This window comes from Salminus brasiliensis, chromosome 11 (assembly GCF_030463535.1).
Source record: "Salminus brasiliensis chromosome 11, fSalBra1.hap2, whole genome shotgun sequence".
NCBI classification, from domain to species: domain Eukaryota; kingdom Metazoa; phylum Chordata; class Actinopteri; order Characiformes; family Bryconidae; genus Salminus; species Salminus brasiliensis.
In genome coordinates, this window is record NC_132888.1 from 22,879,695 (window position 1) to 22,906,958 (window position 27,264).

The following is a 27,264-nucleotide window of genomic DNA, read 5'->3' on the forward strand; positions in this document are numbered from 1 at the left end:
GGGTAAAGGGCCTTGCTCAAGGGCCCAACAGTGGCAGCTTGCCGAGCCCGGGAATCGAACCCACAACCCTGTTATCAATAGCCCGGCGCTCTAACCGCTGAGCCACCACTGCCCTTAAAAAAAAAGGGCTGAGCCACCGTAAAAAAAAAAAAAAGTTGAAATTGAACAGAAAAAAGAATGACTGACTTAACGTAAATGAAACGTACATTCGTTGTATATTAGCTTTCTAACAAATATACCTGAGTAAAAGTAACATATAAGGAAATACTAAATACTGTCTAGCTAAGGACAGTGGCAATCAAAAGTTTGGGCACTCCTGGTCAAAATGACTGTTAGTGTGAATATTTAAGTAAGACAAAATATGACCGGATTTCTAAACAGGCAAAATCCACGTTTAACTCCAAAAGGCGGTGGTGCACTGTTCTACTGTGCAGCGACACCTGAACGAATATGACCTTCATGGAAAAGTCTGCGTCCTCAAGACAAGGTTTTGCCACGGCCCTTACAGTTCCCTGACCTAAACATCCCTGAAAATCTGCGGATGGATCTCAAAAGAGCAGTGCAGGCTGGGCGGCCCAAGAATCTCACAAACGCTAGAAGGATTTGTCAAAAAGGAATTGGTGAAAATCCCCTAAAAGTGTTTACAAGCTTGCCCAAGAGGGTGTGTTTTTATGTATTTTTTGTAAACTGTGAAAGATATAAATTTAAAAAAGTTATATTGCCTTAAATATGAAAGAAAATTAACTTTACCGTTATGCCTTTTTATAAATCAGATCATATTTTACTTGCTTGACTATTTACAGTAACAGTAATATGATATGATCAGGGGTTTCCATACTTGCCCCTGTGACAGTAAACATGCATCTTCTACACACAGGCTCATGATAGCCTCACATTCATTATTAAATATAAATAATGAATGTGTGTGTGTGTGTGTGTGTAAAGGTCATGTGAGCATGTCTAGCTGAACTTTAATGAATGTGTTTCACTGTGTTTACCGGGACTCTTACAGCACTCACACACCTACACTCCGAAACCCGACCAAGGACGCGTCACATCCGGGGGCGGGAAATCTGAACGGCTCGGAGAAACTGACCGCTGCTCTCTGTGGAAATGCAGCTTTAGAGACCCACTGTTTACTAAATCTAAAACCCAATTCGGTCCCGTCTGTAACCTCCATGCCATTTTAAAACACTCTCCGTCCGGTGGAGGAAATAATAGCTACCCACTGAAGCTGTAGCCACAGACTCGGCGAACTTCCGGCAACAGCGAGCGCTAGCTAGCTAGCTTAGCAACGCTACCGCCGGTAAACACACTGGCTGAGACCTGTAGAAGCGGACACTGACGAGGTGATGGGTGTTCTGGCGAGTTTCTGAAGTTACAGCAGCTCTTTCTGTGTATATGGACAGGCCGCTGTCCAGGCATGTCTGTTGTGACAGTACAGTTGGGTCAGTGTGGCAATCAGATCGGGCCGGAGCTGTTCAGCACTGTTTACCGGGACTCCAGTGAGGCCAGTCCAAAGACACACCGGGAATGCAGCCATGAGCGGTTTTTCCGGGAGAATTCAGAAGGAGGTAAGTCAAATAAGCATGATAATAAAACCGAGAGGCTATTCATATTCATGAAGCTGCTCATAATACTATGAGTGAAATTACTTGAGTACTGAATCACAGTAGATAGCTAGTTAGAACTGAATGGAGCCTCTTAGGACGTCCAGCTTCTATCAGCATGGGAGCCAGGGCTGGGCGATATAGCCAGTATCTATAGCTAGCTATCTACTATATCACAGTATTTAAAGACATGATCACAATACATGTAATCACATGTAATCTAAACACATCAGTAGAGACAGATTCTGTTATTCTACTATTCAGATACTCTCCCCTACTAAGGACTACAGTTATTCAACATCTGCTGCTCTTCATCTAATTAAACCAGTCTAATTAAAACCTGCCACTGATCCACCATATTTATTAAGCACTAACGCTATCCTCCATATGCCTAGAAAAGCATATTGTTAAAATTGATCACGATACAATAAAAATATCGTCATATGGCCCAGCCCTTATAGAAACTCTTTTACCTTAGACTCTAGTCCTCCCCTTTTGTGGTGCACTCTTGGTCTAAAATAAAAGCTCAGTTGTACAAGATGTGACTAGTTACAAAGCAAAACGGATGCCATCACCAAAAAAAATTACATTGAAAAACTAATATTGCTTAAAATTTTAAGGAAAGGTTTGTAACTTTTTGCCTTTTTGGAAATCAGGTCATATTATACTGGCTTGACTATTTACAATAAAATGATATGATCAGCTTATCAATGATTTTTAGCTTAAATTTGCTTTAAAAAAAAAAAAGTAATATTGCTTAACATAAAGTACATTAATTGTTCGTTTGGCAGCTGGTACTAGTAGTAGGTATTATCATTTTTAAAATAGGGGAAAATATGTTTCCTTGAGTTTATGAAACTAAGTAGATCTAACTAGTTAGTACCATTATTGAGTAGATCTCTGATTCAGTATATACCGAATGTTGTTGTTGTCGTCCTCTAGTGCTGGTGGCGAGGTCTGTTCTGGTTGACATGGAACCCAAGGTTATTTCTCAAGCTATAGCAAGAGCATCAAAATCTGGAAAGTGGAGGTATGGGGAGAAAGCACACTTCTGCCAGAAACAGGGTTCTGGCAACAATTGGGCAAATGGGTAAGAAGACCGTATCTCTGGATGTAACTCGCATGGTTAATTATCTGAAATGATCAGTTCACATGGACTTGTGTGGTCAAACTTCAGAGACTAAAAGTGAAACCATCTTAACTGGGCTACATCAGCATACTTTTATTATAACATATGAATATGAAGTCCTAGTTTTTAGGTCAAGAATAATTTTTATGTTTTTCTGTAGATACTGTGTTCATGGCCCTCGCCATAAGGAAGCTGTGGAGGATCTGGTCCGGAAAGAGGTGGAGCGCTGCGATCGTCTTGCAGGAATCTTTGCCATGATGAGTGTTGCAGGGGGTACAGGGTCTGGAGTTGGAACATTTGTCACACAGTGTCTGCGGGACATGTATCCTCAGTCATTTATTCTCAATCACCTGACGTGGCCGTATGGAACAGGAGAGGTAAAGTCTGTTTCTTAATGCACCAGCCAGAGACATCTGGAGAGACATCATAACACTGCAATTTCTCTTTTTCAAGGTAATTGTCCAGAACTATAATTCGGTGCTCACGCTGTCGCGCCTCTACCAGCTGTCCGACGCTCTTGTGATTCATGAGAATGACACTGTTCATAAAATCTGCAGTCAGCTGATGAACATCAAGCACATCTCCATTGGTGACGTTAATAAGGTGATCGCTCATCAGCTGGGCAGTGTGCTGCAGCCCGCTTACACTGAAGATTCACCTTCCCACTACAGCAGAAACCCTATAGGTGCCACAGTTTTCTCCAGTTCATGATATTTCTCCTTATTTTACCTAGAAGCAGAGACGGAAGAGCACAGTACTACCTTTCAATGTCTGAGTAAAAGATGTGCTGTGATTCTTCTGCTTTGTCCAGGTGAATTACTGAGCTCCCTGGTTTGTCATCCTGAATACAAACTGCTAAGTCTCTGCAACATTCCCCAAATGTCTCAGACCTCACTGGCTTACAGTGCGTACACCTGGCCTGGATTGCTTAAGCATTTAAGACAAATGCTTATCGCTAATGCCAGGATGGAGGAAGGTGGGTGCTCTAAACGGACGCAACAGTACATTCTTCAGGACTTACTTTGTGATTGTTAACAGACAATTGATGTGAATAGTAACTATAACTAAAGTGATAGGCCTGTCCTAGTTACCTGAATACAGGTGTAATCAGAATGCTTTTTTATCTAGGTATCGATTGGAAAGTGTGTGTGCCGTCATCCAGAGGGGACAGCGTCAGAACTGGACAAATGGCTTTCAACAGATCGCTTGCCAACCTTCTGATACTGAGGGGAAAAGACAGTTCCAGTGCTGATGCAGGCAAGTAGACTAGATCCTGGTATCCTTTCCTGTACTTGGATTTTCACTGTTAGTATAATTTGAATCTGTACCTGGATTTGAACTAAATATGCTGAACCTGTTTGGATCGACAGGTGGTTTTAAGGACCCTGGCCTGTATGTGCCATGGCTACCACCAGATGGCACTTTCAGCTTGTGGAACTCATCCGTGCCCTTCAACGGCTATGAGAAGTCTGCCTCTTTAGTCAGCAATAGTCAGTCTTTGTTGAGGCCTCTGGATAATATGGTTAGGAAAGCTTGGAACATGTTTGTGTCTAGGTGAGACAAGGATATATAAACAACCAAACAGTTATATGTAGTGTTTTATCAGCGTTTTTCTTTGGTATCAGGTTTTGCTGATGTTTTTTAACATCATTTTTTTATTTGTTTTTCACAGGGCCTACATGCATCAGTACACAAAATTTGGAATTACAGAAGATGATTTTCTAGATAGCTTCACCATGTTGGAACAGATCATCTCCAGTTATACACAGCTTTGAATCTACATGGGCATGTCAAAGGAAGAGCATTACTGTTCTATCTGGGATTATAAATGTTTTTTTTATGTGAAATTTAAATGTGTATGCATACAAGCAATGTAAATTATTAAATTAATATATACATTTATTACATGTGTACATTGTTTTTAGTTAAGTGCAAGTTAAAATGTAAAGCAAACTGCTAAAATATAGTGGGACTTATTTGACATTTATATATACATTTATATTTACATCTTTACAAGTGTATGTGTATATATATATCTATATATCATTTTATTTTTTTCTCCCTCTAGTAATTTGTTTTGGGATCCATGGGTGCAAATTTAAATGGGGATAAAACTTCCTTATTCTCATGAAATTTAATACTTGATTTTAAAAATAAAATTTTTTTTATTAAAAATGTGTTATTAAAACAAATTAATATAGCTACAGGTTGCTACAAATATTTACAAAAATACACCTTCAATAATGCTGAACTATGATAATTAATAAAACACGAGGGTTCGTGCTGTAAAGCCATTGGCTGATCTAACCCCGTGTCTCAAACCGCACAATGTACCCTACCTCCCTACCTAGCAACATTTCCGATGAGCATTGCTCCGTTCTAACCCCCGGTGTCTGTGTTTAGTGTACTTATTAGTGTTTTGGGATTTGGGACTCTCCAGTGAAATCTCCACCATGCAGCTTATGTTGCTTTATATTTTAAAAGGTTTTTAAATATATTTTCGTCCAGAGATTTGACAGGTTCGTCGTGAGAGAGCGAGTTTGATCGGACCCTGTGTAATGAGCTAGCTCGCGCTGTAAGGTTGCTGCTCTGTTTTGGCGGAGTGTTTTTGGACACTAGGCGCTGGCGTTGTTGCTAGGTTACGTGTGTACGGGGGCGGACTAATACTGGAAGAGCTTCGGTCGGTGCGCAGTTATGGTGCAATATTGGCGCAACGGTGGCGCTCCAGGAACGCCTCTCAGCCAATCACACTGCAGGGCCGGAACTAACTGTGGTGCATTGAGCCAAATAGCAACCTCTTCAAAACCATACTGTATAAAATCTGCTGCCTCATCCTCCTAAAATGGCATCAGTGGTTGGATAGATCTTCAGTGTTTGGAAGTTAAGGTCAACAAACTCAGCATGCATCCAAGAATGAACTTGTTTTCTACAAAGAAACACTGCAAAGCTTTATTTTTTTTTTAGTACATACAAAGACATTCAACTATTTGAATACTGAAAACATGTATAACAAGTGTATCCCTGCTGTCCAACGACAGCAAGTATCTGTAAATACCTCTGGACAAATGGACCAATAGAAATGCTCCAAATGTCTTGGAATATCCTCTAATTTTACATCAACTTCCACTCAAAGACAGATTTTTTTTTTCTTGTGAACATACATGCCTTTCATTGGACAGCGAGGATATGTAGGTCAAACTGGTTTCCAGCTGAAGGGTCTTTCCAGACAGTTCTGGGAAACCACCCAGACGGCTGAAGCTCTAAATTCTACCCTGGAGAAAGCAGGCGGAGACGGGATTACTGTCAAACCAAACAAACAAAACCAACCTGGTAGATGTTCGCATCATCTGAGGTGACCAGCCCAACATTTCAGCCAGCCTATAGACTGCTGTCGCCTTATGATTCAAGAGCCAACACCAGTCTGATAAGCTATCTGACATGCTGGAACAGTGAGGAGCAGAGCAGGTGGGGAAAGCCAGCCTGAACAAGGAAGCACAGTGTAATTTCTATAAAACCCCTATTAACTAATCTATTTATTACATAATAAATTAGTACATACTACACATCACAATACTACAGCAATCACTGCACACACTATAATCAAAGGTACTGGTATTTTATATACACACACATTACACTTACCTCATGAGGTGGGCAGACAGAAGGGGCTCCATTCTCTTTAAGGAGGGTTTAAGGTCCCAGACAGATGTGGAATATTAATAAGACCGAGCTCACAGCAAGTATAACAGAATGATGTATTAATTCAATTTAATGTCAAACAGAAATAAGTCAACAATAGCTATGAAAAACACGCTAGGAGTTTCAGCTTAAAACACACAACAAAACAGACAAAGGACCAGAACGATTTAGGCAGCTGATGTGAGGGGGTGTGGGGGTGGTAAGATGTCTATGTGCACAGCAAGTTTTTTTTTTACAGTTTACCAGGTTAAAATAATAGTTTGCATTATTTGCGTACAAGACCTCGTCAAACGTGAATAAATCTATGCACATCTATGTTAAGACACGGATTATTTACACAATGTGCAAACTATTCATTCACACCGATCTTTCGATATTGCTGTCTTTGTATAACAAATAAAGAAAATGACATCAGATTTGTGTTTAAAAAAAAAAACAAAAAACAAAAAACAAAAAAAAACACAACTGTCCCTGAAAACATCCATTGCATCAGCACTCAAACAAACAAACAAACAACCTACCCTGCCCATCCACACCATCACCGTAGAAATTCAATAAATCATTCTAGTGATCAGAACTCTATTCACTTCAATGGAAGCATGACCCTGCAATGTTGCATAAGGCATTGCAACAAGTATTAACTGCTCACAGTCTTTGCTAGACTGCTGTGTCTCTGTAGAGGTAAAAATCACACATTTAGAACATCTGATTTTAATAGTCAAACGCTACAGACAAGTGAAAAAACAAAACGAACAAAAAAACAAAAGAGATCCAACATAATTATACACATAGAAGCACAAATAAATTAGTGCCCATTTAGCCATTTCAGGTTAAATGTTTCTTAGCTTCCATGACGGGAGCCTGAGATGGGTTACTGTGAGTTATACGAGTTATATCACTTGGTTTTCTCCTCAGAGTACTTCCTCTGCTGGAGCCGCTTGGCATAGCTCTGTGCCATGGAGTTTATGATGGACAGAATGAAATAGCAGACCATGACGAGCACCACTTTCTCAAAAACCCAGGACAGCCAGCTCTCTCCCTGCATAGAAGAAGCAAAGAATCGGGTTTACTATACAGATACAATCAGTATATTAAGAATCTGCACTTTTGCAGCAATCCTTGGTCGTTGTAATGACTTTTCATGAATTCCGAAAGCATAATTAAGGTGTCAAACTCTCTCACACACTGACAAAGGCTCCAAACTGGACCACTGTACCATTATAATAACAACAAAGCACACCAAATCTACAGAACTGCTGAGCAGGATGGGAAAACAACACTCTCCACTCAAGAATCCAACATTTCCTGGTGAGAACCTTTTCTTAATAAGCCCAAATATTGCTTTAACTGCCATTTAATTCTACCACCCTGACCAACTACACTTGTAATAATCCCCTTAGTCTTATCTTGCTGTTGTGGTGAAGCTCAAATAGAAACTAGAAAATGGAAACCTGCATGAAAATAAGTGTAACCACAAGGGTCTTTCTGTTCCAAGAATAGGTTCTCACAATCAAAGACTGCAGGAGGAAAATGAATAAAGCCAGCCTTGGTTCTTACCGCAGGTGTGCCATCTCCAACTGGGTTATGAAGCTTAGTTCTCTGGGCTTCCAGATATTCACGGAAAGGCTTCTGTAAGGAGGCTCCAACCCCAGGTATGGCTCTGTGAATGAACCGGAACAAACTGCGTTAGGTGGGCTAGGACTTACCAAGGCGACGCTGAAGGCCGTCCACTCAGGCCGCCATGAATATGGAGCTCTCGCTCAGGCCATGTGAGTGCTCTGGCTGAGGTGCCACAGCAGACTGGAGAGAGAGATCTTTGAACCCTCACTTATATTACTGAGCTTCCTGTTGGAACTGGTCTGAAGCTATTAATCAGGAAGTGAGTCGATATTGTGTCACCAGCAGCATGCAAGAAGAACCGCCCAGGTTGGAAGGAGTGTCTGCCAGTGACACGCATCTATTGTACAGCACAAATGCACAAGCCTTAAATGGTGTTTCGGGTCAGTGGATTGTTTTAGGCTACGCTGCCATCCATAAGACTGTAATGCAAATCTAACGAGATGCTTAGAAAACAGTGAGTGACTAGGAAGCATCAAGGTGCTTTGTGCTTATTGTGCCATTTACTGAAGCCAATAGTAAGCTTGAGTAGTCTGATGTTTGAAAGTGATGGAATATATATATGTATAATATATAATAGAATAATGCATATAATATATAAAGAACATCCATAAATCTATTAAAGAAAAGGAGCCAAAGAAATCCTGATTAGTCATAACGCGACTCATCCGACCCCAGACTACCGCGAGGACTGAAGACTGGTGGTTAGGAACCCAACCCAAGACTCATTTTTTACGTCAAACAATCAAGTGGAGCCTCTTTTAGTCTTCTCGCCACTTTCCTTTAATCAAATTTAGTCAGCGCATTCCAACCTATCTGTGAATTCTATCATGAAAAACGCATGGTCCCAATTATGAATGAAAAAGAATTCCGGTTCAATTTCAGAGCAAAAAAAAAAAAACCTACAAAAAGTCTATCCTAATTTCAGCCAACTGTGGTGGATCACAGAGCTGCCATATACTTCTTGTTAAACCACCAGCCATCTCCATAAATGGCATTTTGTTCAGTCAACTGAAAACCAGACAGTACGCTACACACAAAGCCATTAGTGTTAACTGTTGGAAATGAAAAGCTCAAAGCTCTTTAGTTGATGATTCAGAAGTGTCTGACCACTGCTGTGAGAACTGAGTCGCATGCAAACATTCAAAATGAAAGAAACCTACACACCATTAAAGAGTTTCAGTGAACTGGGCTAAATGTCTGCAAGTTCCTCAACACGCTGATCTGGTCTATTATTACTGAATGCAGACCAAAACTCAAATCAAAACGAATCTCTGATGTGAACCAATGATTTGATTCACAAATCATCTTTCCTTCGACCAATTTAAATCTCAAACACTCTCTGCTAATCATTTTATCCGCTAGCTTTTCAACAGCTGGTAGATAAAACACACGCACTAAGAAGTGACTAACATAAAATTCTGATTTCCCAACATAGAAACACCTGGGCATTTTTAAAACAGCTCTGGAAATATGTTATTGAGCTACTGAGCCCTCGAGATGTGCATGTTTTCTAGCAACTAATGCCCTTTTTCCATTAAAGTTTAAAATGCTGTACTGTCATGTGGGGAAATGGGTTACACACAATTTTCTACTGTTCATGCACATAAACTCACTAATGACTGAGACCTAAAATAGCCACAACTGGACTTTCTATCATGTAAAACTCGGAAAACATACAGAGGAACTCAGGACCACCAAAATGTCCATCTTCAAGGAGATGCTCTGAAACTAGTCGGAGTCTCACATTTGAAAAGCCACAGAGAGATTTGCTCATGGGACCTTATGGGACACAATTGCATAGAGACCTATGTAGTGAATACTGCATCCTATAACTGTGTGTCTTAAACCAATTTATACTGAGAGGCTTTCATCAGGTTCATTGTATGTATGCATGTTGTCATAAATGAAAGCCATTGGTTATTTTTTCAGGAAGCTATTTTTACAATGCTTATTACATGCCAAAGCTTTTTTTTCATCAATAGATTATTTATTCCATTACTTTATTAAGTAAATCTCATTTTTGATGAATGGACCAATAGAAATGCTCTGTTTACATAGACTTCCATTGAAAGTCAAGTAGGTTGTTTTTCCCTTCCGCTGTAAAGTCTATTTGTGTGACAGCAACTAAAAAGTATTTAGGTGCAGAAGCCTGCATCTGGCCATGCCGCACTGGTGGATGCAAAATCAGGTAGTGTGTTTTTAATGGCATCACCTTTTGGGCCGCGTTCTGAATAACGGTCATGCACTATTTTTATGATTTCATGTCATTCTGAGACTGCAGTCATTCTCAAACTGCAACACTGCCAGAAATCCTGGGTTCTCCCCGTTTTCCTCATAAACACATGCCTTCATTACTCACCCGATCAGCGAAACCATCTGCTCCACTATGTGCTTGCTGAATGTTATGATAACAAACAGTTTCTGGGGAGAGATCAGACATGGACAGAAAGTTTCAGACAATGAATCAAGAGAATGAGAAGTAAAGGAGATAAGATGGACGGGCCTTTAGTGTGTGTGTGAGAATCAGAGTAACTCTAGGGAGGAAAGGATATGACACGCAAAGCCTTGAGGCACATTGTGTCTGCAGGAGATGCTGAGAGACTCTCTTCCAGAGGAGGAGTGGTGAGATCACTGACTGACAAGCTCACTATGTGTCAGCCTGCTTTGATGACTGGAACAGCACCTCAAGGGACTCCTGTTTGCTTAGGCCTTGCCTACAAACTATGTAGTCATCGTTTTTTCATGAAAGCAAAGAACAGGGTGATGTTTTTGGTGATAAAGCATGTACCTTTCATGCTGCTTCAACCAAGAAGTCTCATTAAAGTAGGGGGCTAGTCATGACTAAGCTTTGAAAATGACTTGGAGGATTTGTCCAGTCTTCCAGCATTAACCCAGGAAAGCACTAATCGCAAGGTCCTTTATTTAACAGTCTCCTGACACCACGATCTTTCTCAGCATCTGTACGGTCATAAAGCCACTGATGCATCTGTACGGACTTAAAGCCCCCCGCCCCCACCCAAAAACTTCCACTCCGGGGAATAAGCCCACAGTTACACACAAGCTAATGTTACTAGAACACAAGCGCATGCAGCACATGATCTCTGTAATTAAGATGTCTAAAAATTGTTCAACAAAGATTGTTCCCTATTTCTTCAGTCACAATACCTGGATGTGCATCTTTATAACAGCCTTGCCAATGAGAGTTGCTCCAAAGAAGGTCCAAAATGGGATAAGGAAATGACCACATGTAATTCCAGCCAGGTCAAACAGTGGATTAGGGATCTGAGAAAGAATAAAAAAAGGAGAGAAAAAAGAAGAAAAAAAAATTAATGAATGAATCAATAAAATAAAGCATATAATGATGATCAAAATAAGACAGAACAGTACAGAAATGACTATTTTGGTTGAGAAAGCCATTTTTTGAAATGTTGGGAAAATGGCATCTACAGGTTCTCTTTAAAAGTGTGACAAAAATGCCAAAACTCAACAGAATGTTTTTTTTTATTATTATTATTTTTATTTAATTTCAATGGTCCCTTCACAATCAGGTCGTGTCATTCAATCTAACTAGAATCAAACTAAAATATTCAAGATAAAATTCCCACAAATAATTTAAACTCATTATTTTCCAGATTTTGAACCCATAGAAAAAAGCCATACTGAATGATTTCTAGAGACACAAATAAGGGGTTAATTAAGGTCTTTCATTATTATTATTAATCACAATTAACAATTTGTCCTCATCACTAAAAAGACTAGAAAACCACTAAATAAATATTTATTTATTAATCACAGAAGTCAATCTGCATCATAAATTTAGTATTTACTCCTTGTAGAACTGTTGCAAAGTAAGAATTTCTATTATTTCAGTACGATTTCCATACAAGAGTCAATTGGTTGTTAAAACGGCATTAAACCAGTTTGTGGACATTTCAGATGCTATAGGTTATACTCCTCTCCAGTTGCAGGCTAAACAGCACTAGAACATTAATTTGTTCATGTCGTCTAAATTCAATTTAACGTACAGAAAAAACATTTAGAAATGTGTAATTCCGGCTTTATTGAACGCAAGAACGAAACCTTGATAAAACACCAATTTGTGTTTCTCCTTAAAATAAAGTGCAACTGGATTTTGAACATATTGCTAACACAGAGATGGCGCATAACTGTTAAAGGCTTTTTACTGGTCTTACACAGCGACACGGCAAAAATAATGCCAGCCCCCCGCACATCACCACAAACCACCATGTATTAATATGTAATGCATGGCAGCCCAAGAGACTTCAACGTGGATGATTGTATGCATGACATGTGTTGTAGTCACTAGCCCTCGTCTCCATTTCCTCTTAATGCCAGTCATCTCACTCTTTCTCTTTTCAGTGTTTGAAGTGGTTATTATCAGTTCTGTCATCCTGTGGCCAGTTATCAGCAGTAGGTTTATGTTGTTTATGTTGGGGCTTTTTTACAACCTGGATGTGCATCTTTAAAAGTACATTCTCAATGAGAGTTGCTCCAGATTGTGTTTTCCAGATTACTTAATAACACAATGAGATTTCAACATTTTGTAAAACCCACTCTCTGGAGTGTGTCTTCACAATAAAATAAACATGATCATTCGATCATCATCCAAAGAAAGGCTAGAGAAGCTTTTAAATTAATTAATGAATTTATTTATCTCAAATCACCATCTCAATGTATGGATATGTAATATTTAATCCAATCTGTATATCTAAATGTTTTAATTTTCTTGTTTTAATTTTAACTACATAAAAGTATTTTTTTTAAAGATTATTTGCCATCATTCAGTGCCGAGCTCCTGGGCTTGCTTCACAAATTTTGTTTGGCTCAAAGTTGAAACACTCCTGCATCAGAAACAGTGTGCTCATAGTTGAGGAATGTCAAAAAACTTTGCGAACTGAAGAGCGCCAAAAAATGCCAATCCCACACAAATTCCAACAGTTAAGTGCACTCCTGGGTGTCTAATGCACACAACTCTCCAACTAAGTCCAGCACACACACAAAAAGGTGGCGAACTAAACATTCTCTGATGTTGAACACCCCCCCACCCCCCCCCGGGCCAACATTGAGTTTATCATCATCTTTCCCTTAATGACTTCATAATATAGTACCACTTTAGTTTGCCTGTAATATGTCTACTATCAAAGTACTTACAAAAATTCAGCAGCACTTTTATAAGCAGTGATGGGTTATACACTCACGTACTGATGCTGATGCAACTGCAATATACAGAAGCAGAACGAGAACAAACTTACCGAAGCACAGGCTAGGATGCCCAAGAACCCAACTTTCTGGACCATTTTTTGAACAGCAAGTTTGGCTCTTGTTGCAAAGTCCTGCAAATAACAGGAACAAAAAAAAAAAAAAAAAACAATATTATAATAATACACACATTTTATATTACGCCAGGCTGGATTGCTAGATTTAAAGAGAGCAGAGCAAGCAAGTGCAGAAACTCTTAAAACACTAAAACACAGATACTTGGGGACTAGTTAGCTTGTAAATGTTCATAATACTAATACATTTATACAGGTGTGATGTACTTCAGTGATGAATACAACATGCTTTGCTTAATAATACGCACTGCAGGCCAATGTAGGAACTCTGTGCTTTTTTGTATTTTTAATATTTTAACATTTAGGGGAATAAAAAACAACTTATTGTTGTGTGTGCTGGATTGATTTGCTGTGATTAACTATTATGACACTTCTAATGAACATCCCTGCACATTTTAGTGCTTTCCCTGCTCCCAACACACCCAACAGGCCCTTTCAGAGTTGCAGGGGGTGTGCTATACCTCCTAACACTCCAAGGCTTATTACACACTAAGGCAAATTACTCAGTAACTACAGGGACTTCTGTAGAAACTGGTGAGGCTATTCTCCGATAATAGAAGTTTGTAAAAACACTTTCGGCCATAGGACTGTTTAAAAGGGTTAAAGCAGTGAGTTTATGACAATGTGCAAGGGTACAGTGCCTCCAGGACCAGGGTTGAGAAACACTGTTCTATGGCATTGCTCAAAGAACCACTGCTAGCACAGTTATTGTTTTTAGGCTGTACATGTAAAAAGTCAAGATGGGTATTGGTGTAGAACCTCCTAACGTTTACTTTAGATCCAACGTGATTCATCCAGCACTCCGGTGCATCTGCATACAGTATAGTGTGTATGATTAATCTGCTGGAAACTCATCTGGAGAACCCAAAAGCCCACAGAAAATCGAGCTGTACACAATAGAAAAAATAAAAACAGTGCTGCATTGACCTGCAGTGTGGATGTTAAGCTTCCAGGCTTGATTTTATAAAACTTGGCACTTCTCGTTTGAATGGATGCTTCAGTAACCCGTACAGATTTCATCACTGGGTGTGGTCTTGTAGCGCAAATGCTTTTTGAAGGCCTTCTGGTTGAAGTGAGTCACGAGTGAACTTCTCTGGATTAAGAGTCTGTCCAGTGCAAACATGTGCACAAACTCCCAACGTTCCTGGCAGAAATATGATACCACAACGTTGGGCAACAAAGCCAGTTTAGGCAATACTGCAAAAAAGGCCCTATTGTACTTAAAGCGCAGCATGTTAACAGTGTACACTGTCCAGAAACAGATCGTGAAGTACCACTGAGCGTTTTCACCAACTAATCTGCATTCCATTCCAGACTTTTTTTTTTGCTGATGCATCATCTGCCGAAGGTAGCGTAGCGAAAGCTGCTTCCAAGCATTTAACCAATTAAAATTTCTCCCAGTGAAAAGAACAGGCCATGTGGGGTCCACTCAGACACTAACAGGCCATAATTAAAAGGAAGCTGTCCTCTGAGTCACCCGCCTGTTCAAAGAATTTACTGGAAGTCAGAGGAGGGCTTTTCAAAGAAGCTGTCACATGACCAGGATCAGTAAACCACAACACCGAGGGTTTGATGGGAGTGACACAGACGCATCGGAAAAGTTGGCGCGGATAGGATACCGCGCCATGCCATCTGGGGGGCCAGCACCTTGAAGTTCAAACACCCATGAACACTTGAAGGTTGTAGAATGCCCTGTGAACTTGCATTTAATCCCCATTTCCCAGACTTAAGGACAAGGTGTGCTAAGGTTCAAGCATGCATCGGGCTTGCCAGCACATGATGACTATTAGGTAGCGGTGTCACGGTGTTTGTGGGCACAAGGGTAGCTAGACAACACAAATTAATTTTTACATTTGTCTGATCTCAGACAAATTTCTGTTGTATAAGTATATAAATACAATATTTTGAAAAGCTGATTTGGGTGAGGTCACAATCTTTTGCATAATGTGTGTGAAGTCATTTGTTGCTTGCCGTTTTGGCAAGCAAATGAAAAACCAAATGAAGCAAATGAAATGAAAAAACAAAAATTTGTGTATTGACAAATCCCATTACTAGTGTACACACAAGTGTATACAATCCTATTGCTATTATTATTATTTTGCAATATTATTTATTATTTTTTCCCCTCACAATAAAATAAAATTATATATATATAACATTTTGAAATAAATAAAATTAATTATAAAAAAATGAAATGTGATATCACATCATTTCCTTTTTTTTGCAATAATTATTTTTATTTATTTTAAAATTTTATGTAAGAGAGAGAGGCAGAGACAGACACACACAAACACCTAGTATGAACATTGTAATACACATGCAAAACCTTAGTACAACTAAAATAATATACAAATATTATTATTACTACTACTATTAGTATTATTACTAGTATTTAAATAAGAATAATAATAATAATAAATGAATACTTGTTCTTTTACTAATTTAGGAAACTATTTTTTTTTTTACAATAAATTAAACACTGAAGTAACTAAAAGTTATTTGTTATTTCTACTGTTGTTGGTATTATTTGTTGTTTAAATGAAATTGCCCACAAATGTCCAAAGATATCTCTGTGTGGGGACCAGTAACGGCGATTAGTCTCACACATCACATTTCACTGAATCACACAAAAAAGAAAGGTTTCTCTGTAGTTTTTACACCCCTGCTGCAACATTTGACTCAAATAAGGTGATCTGATTAGTGCTGGGCAACATGACCATATTTGTATTATCAATTCGTATTAATTTCAAAAACCAACGTGCATGGGTGGTTTGAGTGGAAATAGGTTGGTTTCCGGAGGAGTACATCCCTGAGAAAAGTATGCTGCAGAAACAATTAAGGTAAGACCTAAAGGTAGCAGCTGACGACTGTATTTCACCATCTTAAACAACATAATCCAGTGCAGTTTGCTAAGTCAGTGAAATACCATGAAGAGTGCAACTGTATTTTATATATATATATGTATTAGAGATTTGGATATTTACTATTTAAATATACAGCATGGTGTTTCTATGGTAAAAACGAATATTTTCGTACTATGTATTGTATAACGAGAAATTAGTTTTTCAGTCATATTGCACAGCCGTAGATCTGATCAGTACGGCACAGAACTGTTGACAGTTAAGCTGCATCACAACACACCTGCAACAACAACTGCACAGGAGTCTGGACACACAGGAGGAGTGGCAGAGTTAATGCTGGAGTGAATCCTCACCTGGGCACTCTGTGCCTGTTCCAGCATCTCTTCAAATTCCTCATAGTCTTCGTCATCCGGTTCGGCTCCGGAAAGACGCGCTGCTCGCGCCATGAAGTATGGAGGCAGTTCTCCGATAGCAGTGCCTGCACCCTGCACACAGATTTAACACTCAAACCATTACATGTGCAAACATTGATACTTACAATGTAACTGTACCAGGGTCAAACTAAATTCTGAACTGAATTGAGAATGACCCCTAAATTCCAGAAAATAAAACAGGAAGCAGAATTGCAATTCAAATTCGAATTGCAGGAAGTAGAAAAAATCATGATACATAATCAAGGTGTATTTAACAATGAAGCTTTAAAGTGTATATATATATATATATATATATATATATATATATATATATATATATATATATATATATATATATATATATATATATATATATATATACACACACACATACACACACACACACAACAAATGTAACAGATATTACTGTATGGACTTTATGTACACAATACTTTATTGTAGTAAATAGGCCTAGTTTTTACATTAACAACATACTCTATAAAACAGAACATTAAAATTTTATTAACTTTCAAATGGAAGAAAATGATAGGACAGCACTAGGACACAAGAACCAGACACCAGAATACCTTGCTTAAAATCTTAAAATTGTTTGTCCAAACATTTAGGACATTTTGTTTGGAGTACAGTCTAGTGAAATATGGTAATTGAGGGGCCAGAGCTTGTTTGTACTTTGGATTTTTGTAATTACAGCAATATGCATATCTGTGCTCATTCATTTTGGTTAGCAACTTATGGAAACCACAGAGAATGTGTGTTAAAAGTATCACATTCTCACTGATGTGATAAGAACGAATTTCTCTGAATTGGAATACAGGAGGTGGAATTGAATTTAAGTCGAATTCAAGTCAATTCATTCACTGAATTAAATTGACCTTAAAATCAGAAATTCTGAATTATGCACAGCCCTGAGCTGTACATCTTATATATTACAGATTATTTGTAGATTACTGCTGTTTACCAAAAAAAAAACAAACAAAAAAAAACTTAAATCTCCTATTTTTTTATATAATGTGAATCTGGCAACTGGCTGCTTTATGTCACAATTTTATGATAAATGGACTGAGGAAAATGCTCCAAAACAATTTAGTGTTTTGAAAGTCTCCTGGGAAGTTGGAGATGCAAGGGTTTTTTTCTGTGACTATATATAGTTGCTGTCACGCAAACACCTTGCATCTTCAAGATGGTAACTTAAAATTCTCATGGGAGTCTAGTATTACTTAGTTATAGTTATCACCCAGCACCTGCTTTGGTAAATCAGTGCTTAATGATGTTACAACAGGTTTACTGGTGATGGAACTGTACAAGCCCATGCACTGGCTCTGGGCATCCAGGAGAAATCTGAAATCAAGCTTTCTTTCCTTCGAAACAATACAATCGTGTAAAAAACTTTTTCCAGCATTTATGTTTACTTGCATCTGCTCCAATGTAATCTGGTGTGTGTGTGTGTGTGTGTGTGTGTGTGTGTGTGTGTGTATATATATATATATATATAATTTTTTTTTTTTTTTTTTAAATGCAAACTCACCAGTCTTCACCAGCTTCCACTTGTTATACACATTTCTAGTGGATTATTGCTCTAACCAGTAACATGTGGTTGGAAAGGGAGTGAACTGGCAGTCAATTATAGCCATGTGTGTAAAACAACTGTTATCCCTTTTTATGAGGGAAGAGAAAAGGGATAGGCTCTAATAATAAAAAGAGGCAAGAATGAATGTAAAGCATCTAAGCATGTCTGCAATCCACTCACCCACATGCAGGCCTCCAGGCGGACCTTTGACATGATGGTCCAGAGAGAAACGCTATCTGGCACCACCTCCTCTTCGGGACATATGATCTGCGTTGGGTACGGAGGCTCGGGGAAGTTTACAGAGCCACATTCGTAGGCTGCCAGAGTTACAGACGCTATGTGGGGGCCCTGTAAAGGACAAGCATAAGCCATTTAAATGATTCTGTCCACATTTGAAAAACCTGCAGAATTATGGTACTAACCCATAAACCAGGTCCTAAAATAGTAGTCTTAAACACCTTATTGAAATAATCTGAAAATTAAGATAATACTATGGACATTTAGACATAATCTTTATGGATGCAGCTTCAGTATCTGTAGAATACAGTCAGTCAATTACCCTGGACAGTACTTTTGCCTGTAAGTAAAAAGCCTGTAGCGGAAAGGTTAACAACAGCAAAAATTGCACATTACATTGTACATTACTAATGCGAACCAAATATTAATGGGCTATTAGTAATTTTTGATCACATGGAAACACTGCTAATGTCCATTGCGAATTCATGGTTTCTGTGATTCTTTGTATTTGTGACACACTCAGTCCACTAGTAAAAGACCTTTGAGGCTAAAAGCAGGACAATATGAGAGCGAGACTAAAGAGGCTAAAGGTTAAGGCTGACTGAAGAAGGCACAAGGGCCAACTGAAGGAAACCAAGGGTCCACTATAGTAGTTCCCGTAACGGCGATAAGCAATGCTAGGCACGCCCCCCCTCTCCATGAGCACTTCATAAAAGTGAAAATCAGGGTGTTTCATCCGGAGACGAAATAACAGGGTTTTTCACGGCCGTCTGAAACCGCGTCTGAGCATTTCTTTTTTTTTAGCCCAATTAAATTCACATACTTACTAATTAAACATCGAACAACTGAAAGTATCCAATAACAAATTCTTGGGTACCTTTAAAGGCCCAGTACCAAACACAGCTTGTTTGGAAATGAATTATGGCCATTTTTGGAACATAAGACCACAATGCTATAAGTGGACCACAATGAAAAATAAAAAACGCAAAAAAAATGTAGGACAGATGTGGGACCTTAACTATAAAATACTGCTCACTACTTTCAAAGGACTTCGTGGTTTGATTCATGCATATCTTGGGAAGTTCCTCCATCCATACAGCCCCCCCCAGTACCTTCAGACCTCTACACCAGACTCTCTTTTCTCAGCGGGTGGAGGATCTTTCAGAGCCATAACCCTTGAACTGTGGAATTTCATCCTGTAAACTAGAGACTGTAGAAAGCTGTACTGCGATTGAATAGAGACCACATACGATTAATAGATCAGTATAATTAGATAATAAGGGGAAAAAAACTAAGTGGTAAAATCAACTAAATCCCACTACAGCAACACTCACACGACAAGTCACTCACACTATGGACATGGCGCTGTTTGGTCAATTCTTGACTAGGAAATAAAAGCTAAAGACCCACTCAGGGCCTCCACAACTAGACTAAACACAGACCATGATAAATTAAGCCAGTGAAAAGAGGCCACACAATACGTCAATGATGTCAGTTTCTCCCTAGGCCTACTATGTGGGAATCTTGGTGGGGGTGTATTCCATATATTCCAATATGCCATGGGTCAAGCACATTGCAAAGGTCTGACACACTTCCTTGGGCTTCACAAGGCAGGGCCCTTCAGTGTTCTTCCGACTGCATTGAAAAGAGGCCAGGTGGGGTCTGATTACCGGTTAACTCACGGCTTAGGGAAAGATTTAGTCTAACTAAGGGCAAACTAACTGTGGGAGCAAACATAAACCTTTCAGCAGACCCTGCTCCACTTTGTGGAACAGAAATCGGCGGCAGCAGACATTTCACGGGAGAAGCATCCGCCCAGATGGCTGTGGAGCTGAGGAACCCCTGCAGTCAGCAGAGCTGAAATCATCGAGACAGGAACACCTCAGTTCTAGTCACAAGAGAGGCATGATCTCATGATGCAGTCATACAGCAGAAAGCAGGCAGGGCCTGATCAGGTGATGCCACATCACTCAGAGTTATAATGAATTCATTACCCAGGCAATCAGGAATTTACTGCAAATAAATAAAGCCTAAAATTGATGAGGGGTATTGTAAAAGGGGAGTCTACCAAAAATTTTAAGTTTTAAACTCCTTTAGATGCACCAATAGTTGTGTCAATACAAGTAGTTAAAATCTGTTAGATTTTCCCTCACTAGTTATGCAAAATAAACTGTAATCAGGTTGATTTGCCCATTTTTGTACAACAACTGAACACAATTATTGGAATTAACTTTCTCAAAGCAATTTTTATGGGCTGTAATTTGTGGTACGTTGCTGGATAATATTACACATCTAGACCTTTTAAGCTCCTGGACTGCAATTTCATTATCAAGAACATAAACAATGTCATTATGAGGAGCCTTTCTGTACATCTGTGTATAGAATGTGAGTTCAGGTGGGGCTGGGATTGGGGTTGGTTTTATTCAATTTCAAATTCAATTTATTCAATTCAATTCAATTTTTTTTGTTCAAATGAATGAAGCAAAGGATGTAAAAACTGTCTGAGGTGCCTAAAAACTAACAAACATAAAATATGGTAAAATAGGCTGCCATGAGCTGCCATTTCAGATCTGTTGCTGAAGCAGAAGTGCAAATTCACTATAAAATCCTATTCTTGAGTGCAGTTAACAATACACATCGAAACTGCTGCCAGACAGCAAACCTGAATGTTTCTACAAACTCAATAGAATACAGAAGTGTTAAAAAAAGGAATGAGTTGCTACTACTTGTTTTCTACTTTTAGCTATGCAGCAGACTTTTGTCCATTTTTGTCCATCTAGACAAGTGGTACTCAAGCTGTGGTACATGTACCACCGCTGGTACGCAAAGCATCCCAAGATGGTAAGCCAGATGACCTCAAAACATTTACTGCATGCACTAAAAGTGTTTATCTGCAATTTCCATGAAATAACATTTGCACTGTGATGCTATGTAGTCGCCATTATTCACCACATCGCCTCACGCCCTCGATGTTTCCCTGTGTCTCAAGCTTTCAATGAGTAGGTGTAGCCCATTCGCCAGAAACAACGATCAAACATCCCATCATGCTAGCTAGCAGATAGAACAAGGGGGTAAGTCACACAACACTGAGCGTCACATCATTGGTGGAGAACCGCTGGCAAAAACAATGACGCATCATGTGTGGAGACTACGTATGGCCTACTATGAATAAGTGCATGTATATGCGGTGCGAGTTCTACTGAAATGCCTTGTAGGTGGTGATCGGCGGTTTTAGTGCTTGTGGTCTAAGACAATTGTGAACTACTGGTCTAGACCAATGACCAACTAGATGTTTAATTACAAAAGGTGTATTTAGTCCTGGTTCACTGGATATAGTCCAGTGCAGTGTGTGAAATATTGTGCCAAAAATGTATCCTACACCAAATAACCTGGTACTTACAGGCAAAAAAAAAAAAATTGAAATATTGTGGCATTCACTTTTAATATCATGATATTACATATAATTAATACATTTGCAATAATCACCAACACCACTTTTCATTATTTTTAGCTGCTGTTGATTTTTTGTGTGTTTGTTTTTGGTGTGCTAGTATGCAGTGTGAATGCCACTATGTGTTGAGGTTTGAGGAGAGATTATCAAGAGCCAGCTTTGAAAACCCCATCGCAATCTAAGTTTCACATCCCCATCTGTCAGAAAGATGAGCACGAACGTTAACCACATGCTAGTCATTGCGCTGCCATCATGACTTCACCAGAGTTCGACAGAAATCCAACGGCTCCGACCACTGCCTGATAATTCTGACTCAGTGGAAATGAGTGTGTGATCCCACCACGCGGACAAACTGTGAGAAGCACAAATTCACAGCGTTACAGAAGGAGCCTCTTGCTTAATAAATGTTCTACTCCTGGAAGCATTTCAATTCTAGCCTTGCAAAAGCATCTATAAAAATGTTCAAAAGAAATAAAAATGTTAAATGTTATATATGTGTATAAATCAGCACCACAACACAAAAAAAAATCTCCTAATATCTTTGAGGAGATTTGAGAAAACTAACTGAACGGAGCGTCATATGTGCTCTATATTTAGAAGAACTGGTAGTTGATACGGGGGAAATGTTCAGCTTGCATATTTAACAGGGACACACTGTTTATAGTTTACACTCTGGCTAAAAATCACCAGCCATCATCAAATCTAAACGGACAGACCACATACCCTCAGACATTTCAATATGTTTGAAGAGAAAAGCAGGAATAAAAAAATGTGTATTCTGTTAGCCTTTCTTATTTCATATAACTTTTTTTCTACTCCTGCTGCCTTCCTTCATCGTTCTTCAGACATGAAATCTCTTGAAGGCTTGATATAATAATAGCATGTAGTGCTTGGACCTCAGTGATCACCACTGGCTCTATAATGGTGGGTAGTACTAGGGCCATTATGATCAACACTGGCTCCATAATAGTATGTAGTGCTTGGCCCATAGTGATCACCACTGGCTCCATAATACTATGTAGTGCTTGGACCCCCCTAATCACCACTGGCTCCATAATGGTGGACATTACTTGGACCACAATGATCACCATGGTCTCCAAAATAGTATGTAGTGCCTGGACCTCAGTGATCACCACTGACTCCATTATGGTGGATAGTGCGTTGACCATGGCGATCAACACTGGCTCCATAATGGTGGGTACTGTTTGGACCCCATTGATCACCACTGGCTCCATAATGGTGGGGAGTGCTTAGAACCCAGTGAGGTAATCTGTAGACTGTGGCCAAGCTCTCACAGCAGTTACTAGGTCCACAGAAATCAACACGTCCTTCATCATCACGAACACTAAACGGTAGCTGATTGTCTTGGTTGCTAATAAGTTAAACACAAATCTGTGGGCTGAGCAAAAAAAGAACACAGACTAATGCTATGCTGTGTTTGTGGGAAAGTTCTACATTAGCAGCAGGCCCTCTTTTCTCAAATTAAAAGTTTAGCCATTGTTGCTGACATGCATAAAACATGCATCTTCCATTTATCACCATTTTTCAAAGCTGTTGTTCTTAACATTGTCTCATTGTCTTTCTTGATGAATTAACCAATAGAAAAGCTCCAAAAATACTTAGAATACTTAGAATGAAAAGATCTTTTTACACAAGAATTTCTGTTGAAAGGAATTTCTGTTGAAAGCTCTTGCTCTAAAGTTTTCAATTTTGAGATGAGTGAAGTTAGTGTGATGCGACAAGACACTGATTTGTTTTACCAGAAACCAACAGGTTTGCAAGAAGCTCTTACCAGGTAAAGAAGGAAAGTGTGAAGGCCTGTGCCGAGGCCGACTGAAGACAGAATACCCAAGCCTACCCAGTAGGCACACCACAAGAGCTTCTTCTCCAAATACTGTACATACTGCAGAGGGGTGGAGGGGGGGTGGGAGGGGACAACAATCGCTAGATAAGAGTCAACGATAACAATTCACACTCAAACAAAACTTTCCCAACAGGTGTTGATACCAAAACACAGGCCATAGGTCACCTTCTGGTGTGCTCCTTCTATTGAGTAGGCCATTGAGAAGACTGAAAAAAGCACTAGGACCAAAAACACCACACCTCTTCTCCTCCACAGCCTGCAAAGACAAAGGGGGCAACAGTTTAGAGTGGACACACTCAAATATTTGTACACTAACAAAAAGAAAAATAATCTATGATACAATAAACTGTAGGTCACCATTATTTAATGTTAAACGAATGGTAATACCGTGTAAAAGTCCAGCTCAAACAGTTCAGAACAAGGGGAGGTTTGAACACCTGAGCAATTAACAGAGCGTGAAGCTAAGTGCTTACTTCCATGTCCACTCCTTCAAGGTAATGAGGGTTTCTAGAAAGGAATACTGCAGTGTGAGGAGAGGTCTTCTCCACAGCACCAGAGAGAGACGCTCTTCTCGGTCTTGCTGTTTTCTCTCTCGGAGTGATGCGTCTGAACACAGGGCATTCAGACAAATGGTAACATCAGCCATTACACCAGGGTACTTCGAACATTCTCGTAGCATTTCAGTCAATATCTCACGGCACGCACAAGACCGGTCATGAAAAAAACTGCCACGTGTTTCTTAACAGATAAAGACAGCAGCTGAGTATGTCTATAAATAACACAGGTACTCTCCAGGCTGTTTATCTATTTACAGTGGTGATTCCAACAGTTAACCTTCGACCAGTACAACTGGATTTCAGAACGTGGCTGGATTAGCCAACACGGGTTACTCATTAGGCATCATACCAACCTGTGAAATTACCGTTGCGGTTTTCTTTAGGCCCAGCTCTCCTCTGTGGTAAATCACAGTCCCCTCCATTTTCAGCCATCTCAAAACACTTGACTTCTAACAGCTGCAAAAAAAATAAAAACAAATAAAATAATAATAACAATAATAATAATAATAATAATAATAATAATAACACAACATTTTTTTATTAGAAACAACTATAACAAAACAATTAGCTATTTTACAGAACTATAAACAAAAGGTTTTATAAATATACAAGTATGCATTTCTACACATCATTATAAATAGTTGTAAAATTGTAATGAGGACAATGCTTCAAGTTCTAAAAGCAGGAGTTCACATTTTCTTAAACTGTTATATAAATACAAATAGTCTAACCACCCCCCCCCCCATATATTTCCTGTGCTACTTTTATTAATTCTGAGACACAAAAAAAGGAAATCCTACAGTCCTGATACACCAAACCCTAAATCTCCTAAATGCTAATCTTCTAAACCATTAGGACAACATATGAGGTTTACAAGGCAACTACATATAATATATATAATTGACTAATTAGATAATTAACTCAATAATAGTCATTTTTGAATTATCATTAAAACGTTTTTTAAGCTGTACATAAAGTTCCATTTAAATGGTCATAAAACAGTTCAGACTAAATGTGCCATAGTTTCCCCCCAACAAACACTACTTTTCTCGTGTTTTTTTGATGAAATCAGGAATTCTCACAGTCTAAAAACCAAACAAACCCGAATCTCTTAATTCTCTTAATCCCGAGGATAAGAACGGAGGTCTCAACAGGGAAACAGAAGCATAACTATAACATGTATACAAGTAGAACTAGAACAAGTACACAATACACAAATGTGTTTTCTAAATATTAAGTTAAACTTTTTTCCATTATCTCATCCTACATAATTATAAATATGACTTAAGATAATAAGCATGATTTTTTATGTGCATCACTATTTCAATCAGACATCACAACTATTAAATGGGAAGCAGTTTATACTCAATGTATAAAACTAGCTAGTTTTCCTGTGTTTAACGTTACTTTGATGAAATCAGGAACTCTTACAGTCTAGAAAAACCAAACCTGAGTCTCCTAATTCTCTTAATCCCGAGGATAAGAACAGAGGTTTTAACAGGGACACAGAAGCATAACCATAACATGTACAATCACATAACACACTAATGTATGCTTTCCCACATCTGATCTCATAATAGACTATTATAAATATGACTTCATATATATATATATACATACATATATATATACATATATATTTGTTTTTTGTTTTTTTTTAATGTGCATCAACTTTAATCAAGTGTCATATCCATGTAATAGGAATCAGTTTATACTCAATCAGGGAAACAGAAGCAGAACTATAGCACAGTATAAGCACATAATACAAGAAATGTGTTCCACATCAAATCTAATAACACACGATTATGAATTTGGCTTCAGATCATAAAAATGATTTATTTATTTATTTATTTATTTTTTAAATGTGCATCACAAGTGTCCCAGCTACGTAGCTAATAGGAAACTTGGATTAAACCTGAAACACAGATACCCCAAACCTGACTCTCCTAATCCTCTAACCCAAATCCTCAGGAAGACCAGTGAGGTTTCAACAGAGAGAACCAGGACAGTGTGGAGTGGGTGCTGACACGGTCCCACACTGAATGACTGGGAATCCGGCCAAGTGCTGTTTGAGGGGAGGCAGTGGGCTCAGGGCTGTGAGCACAGAGCGCTCTCTCATCTCTAAATGTGAGAGCAGTGTGAAGGCCGACTGTTCCTCGTTAAAGCTGCTTTTGTCCGTTAAGTGAGCTGTTCGCTCTCTGATCCCTCACACAACTCTCATTAGCATGCTAGCTAGCCCGCTAGCCGGCTGTCTGCTTCCTGTAGGCTACGAGCTAACTCGCTAACTCGCTAACTAGCTAGCCAGCGATCAAGCGAGCGAGTAAGCCGACGAGCTGTCAGGCGGTAAAACAAGATGTAGCTAAGACTATAGCTAGCTAAATACAGTGATTTCTGCGTGTGAGGCTTCCTTCAGCCTGAGGGAGGAGATGATGAAACACTAGCTATTATAGCTGGCTAGCTTTAGCACTAGCTACTAGCTACCATTTAGCCAAACGCAACGGAGCAAGAGGAATAAAAACGCAGTCAGGCTAGCATAGCATAGCTAGCCTGCAGAAAGCTGTCCGGCTACACCGGGCCACCGTTTAAAACTACAGCTAGAAGAAACACAAGCACGCAGAGGCTCGAGTTCGTCCAGCAAGCCTTAGCTAGCAAAACCCATGTAAATATGCTGTTAGGACGAGCGTTACCTTGAGCTCCAACCTGCTTTACTCGAAGCTCTGCTCTGTCAATGTGGGTTACGAAGACACCGACACCGGTATCTCACTTCCTGGGAACGGGTCCCTCACTGATCTCTTTACAAGATAAAGGTTTTTACAAAATAAAAGTCACCCGCCCTTCAGCCACACGTTTTATTAATGTCATCTACAGACAGCCGGGGCAA

At 39.2% G+C, this 27,264-nt stretch overlaps 2 protein-coding genes across 2 annotated transcripts; one reads left to right on the forward strand and one right to left on the reverse strand.

Moving 5' to 3' along the window:
• Positions 1–1,072: 1,072 nt before the first annotated feature.
• On the forward strand, positions 1,073–4,606 carry tubd1 (tubulin, delta 1). Its single transcript, XM_072691235.1, has 8 exons — positions 1,073–1,574; positions 2,553–2,700; positions 2,900–3,116; positions 3,193–3,424; positions 3,551–3,715; positions 3,868–3,996; positions 4,110–4,293; positions 4,412–4,606. Exons 1-8 carry the CDS (start codon positions 1,424–1,426, stop codon positions 4,512–4,514), a joined length of 1,329 nt encoding a protein of 442 aa, XP_072547336.1. The 5' UTR covers positions 1,073–1,423; the 3' UTR covers positions 4,515–4,606.
• A 1,887-nt stretch (positions 4,607–6,493) lies between these two features.
• Positions 6,494–27,147, reverse strand: vmp1 (vacuole membrane protein 1). The gene is made up of 12 exons (XM_072691236.1): positions 27,071–27,147; positions 24,737–24,839; positions 24,300–24,432; positions 23,992–24,082; positions 23,755–23,865; positions 18,455–18,622; positions 16,627–16,758; positions 13,332–13,412; positions 11,224–11,340; positions 10,418–10,479; positions 7,996–8,098; positions 6,494–7,477 (listed from the first exon to the last, which is right to left on the reverse strand). Exons 2-12 carry the CDS (start codon positions 24,813–24,815, stop codon positions 7,334–7,336), a joined length of 1,221 nt encoding a protein of 406 aa, XP_072547337.1. The 5' UTR covers positions 24,816–24,839; positions 27,071–27,147; the 3' UTR covers positions 6,494–7,333.
• Positions 27,148–27,264: the final 117 nt, after the last annotated feature.

Excerpts from the sequence above, each read along its gene's own strand:
- tubd1 (XM_072691235.1), top strand. The coding sequence starts at position 1,424 with ATGTCTGTTGTGACAGTACAGTTGGGTCAGTGTGGCAATCAGATCGGG. Across the intron at positions 1,575-2,552 it reads CCGGGAGAATTCAGAAGGAG|TGCTGGTGGCGAGGTCTGTT; the intron begins GTAAGTCAAATA and ends GTCGTCCTCTAG. Across the intron at positions 3,117-3,192 it reads GGCCGTATGGAACAGGAGAG|GTAATTGTCCAGAACTATAA; the intron begins GTAAAGTCTGTT and ends CTCTTTTTCAAG.
- vmp1 (XM_072691236.1), bottom strand. The coding sequence starts at position 24,815 with ATGGCTGAAAATGGAGGGGACTGTGATTTACCACAGAGGAGAGCTGGG. Across the intron at positions 24,083-24,299 it reads TTGAAGGAGTGGACATGGAA|GCTGTGGAGGAGAAGAGGTG; the intron begins GTAAGCACTTAG and ends TTGTCTTTGCAG. Across the intron at positions 10,480-11,223 it reads TTATAAAGATGCACATCCAG|AAACTGTTTGTTATCATAAC; the intron begins GTATTGTGACTG and ends ATCTCTCCCCAG.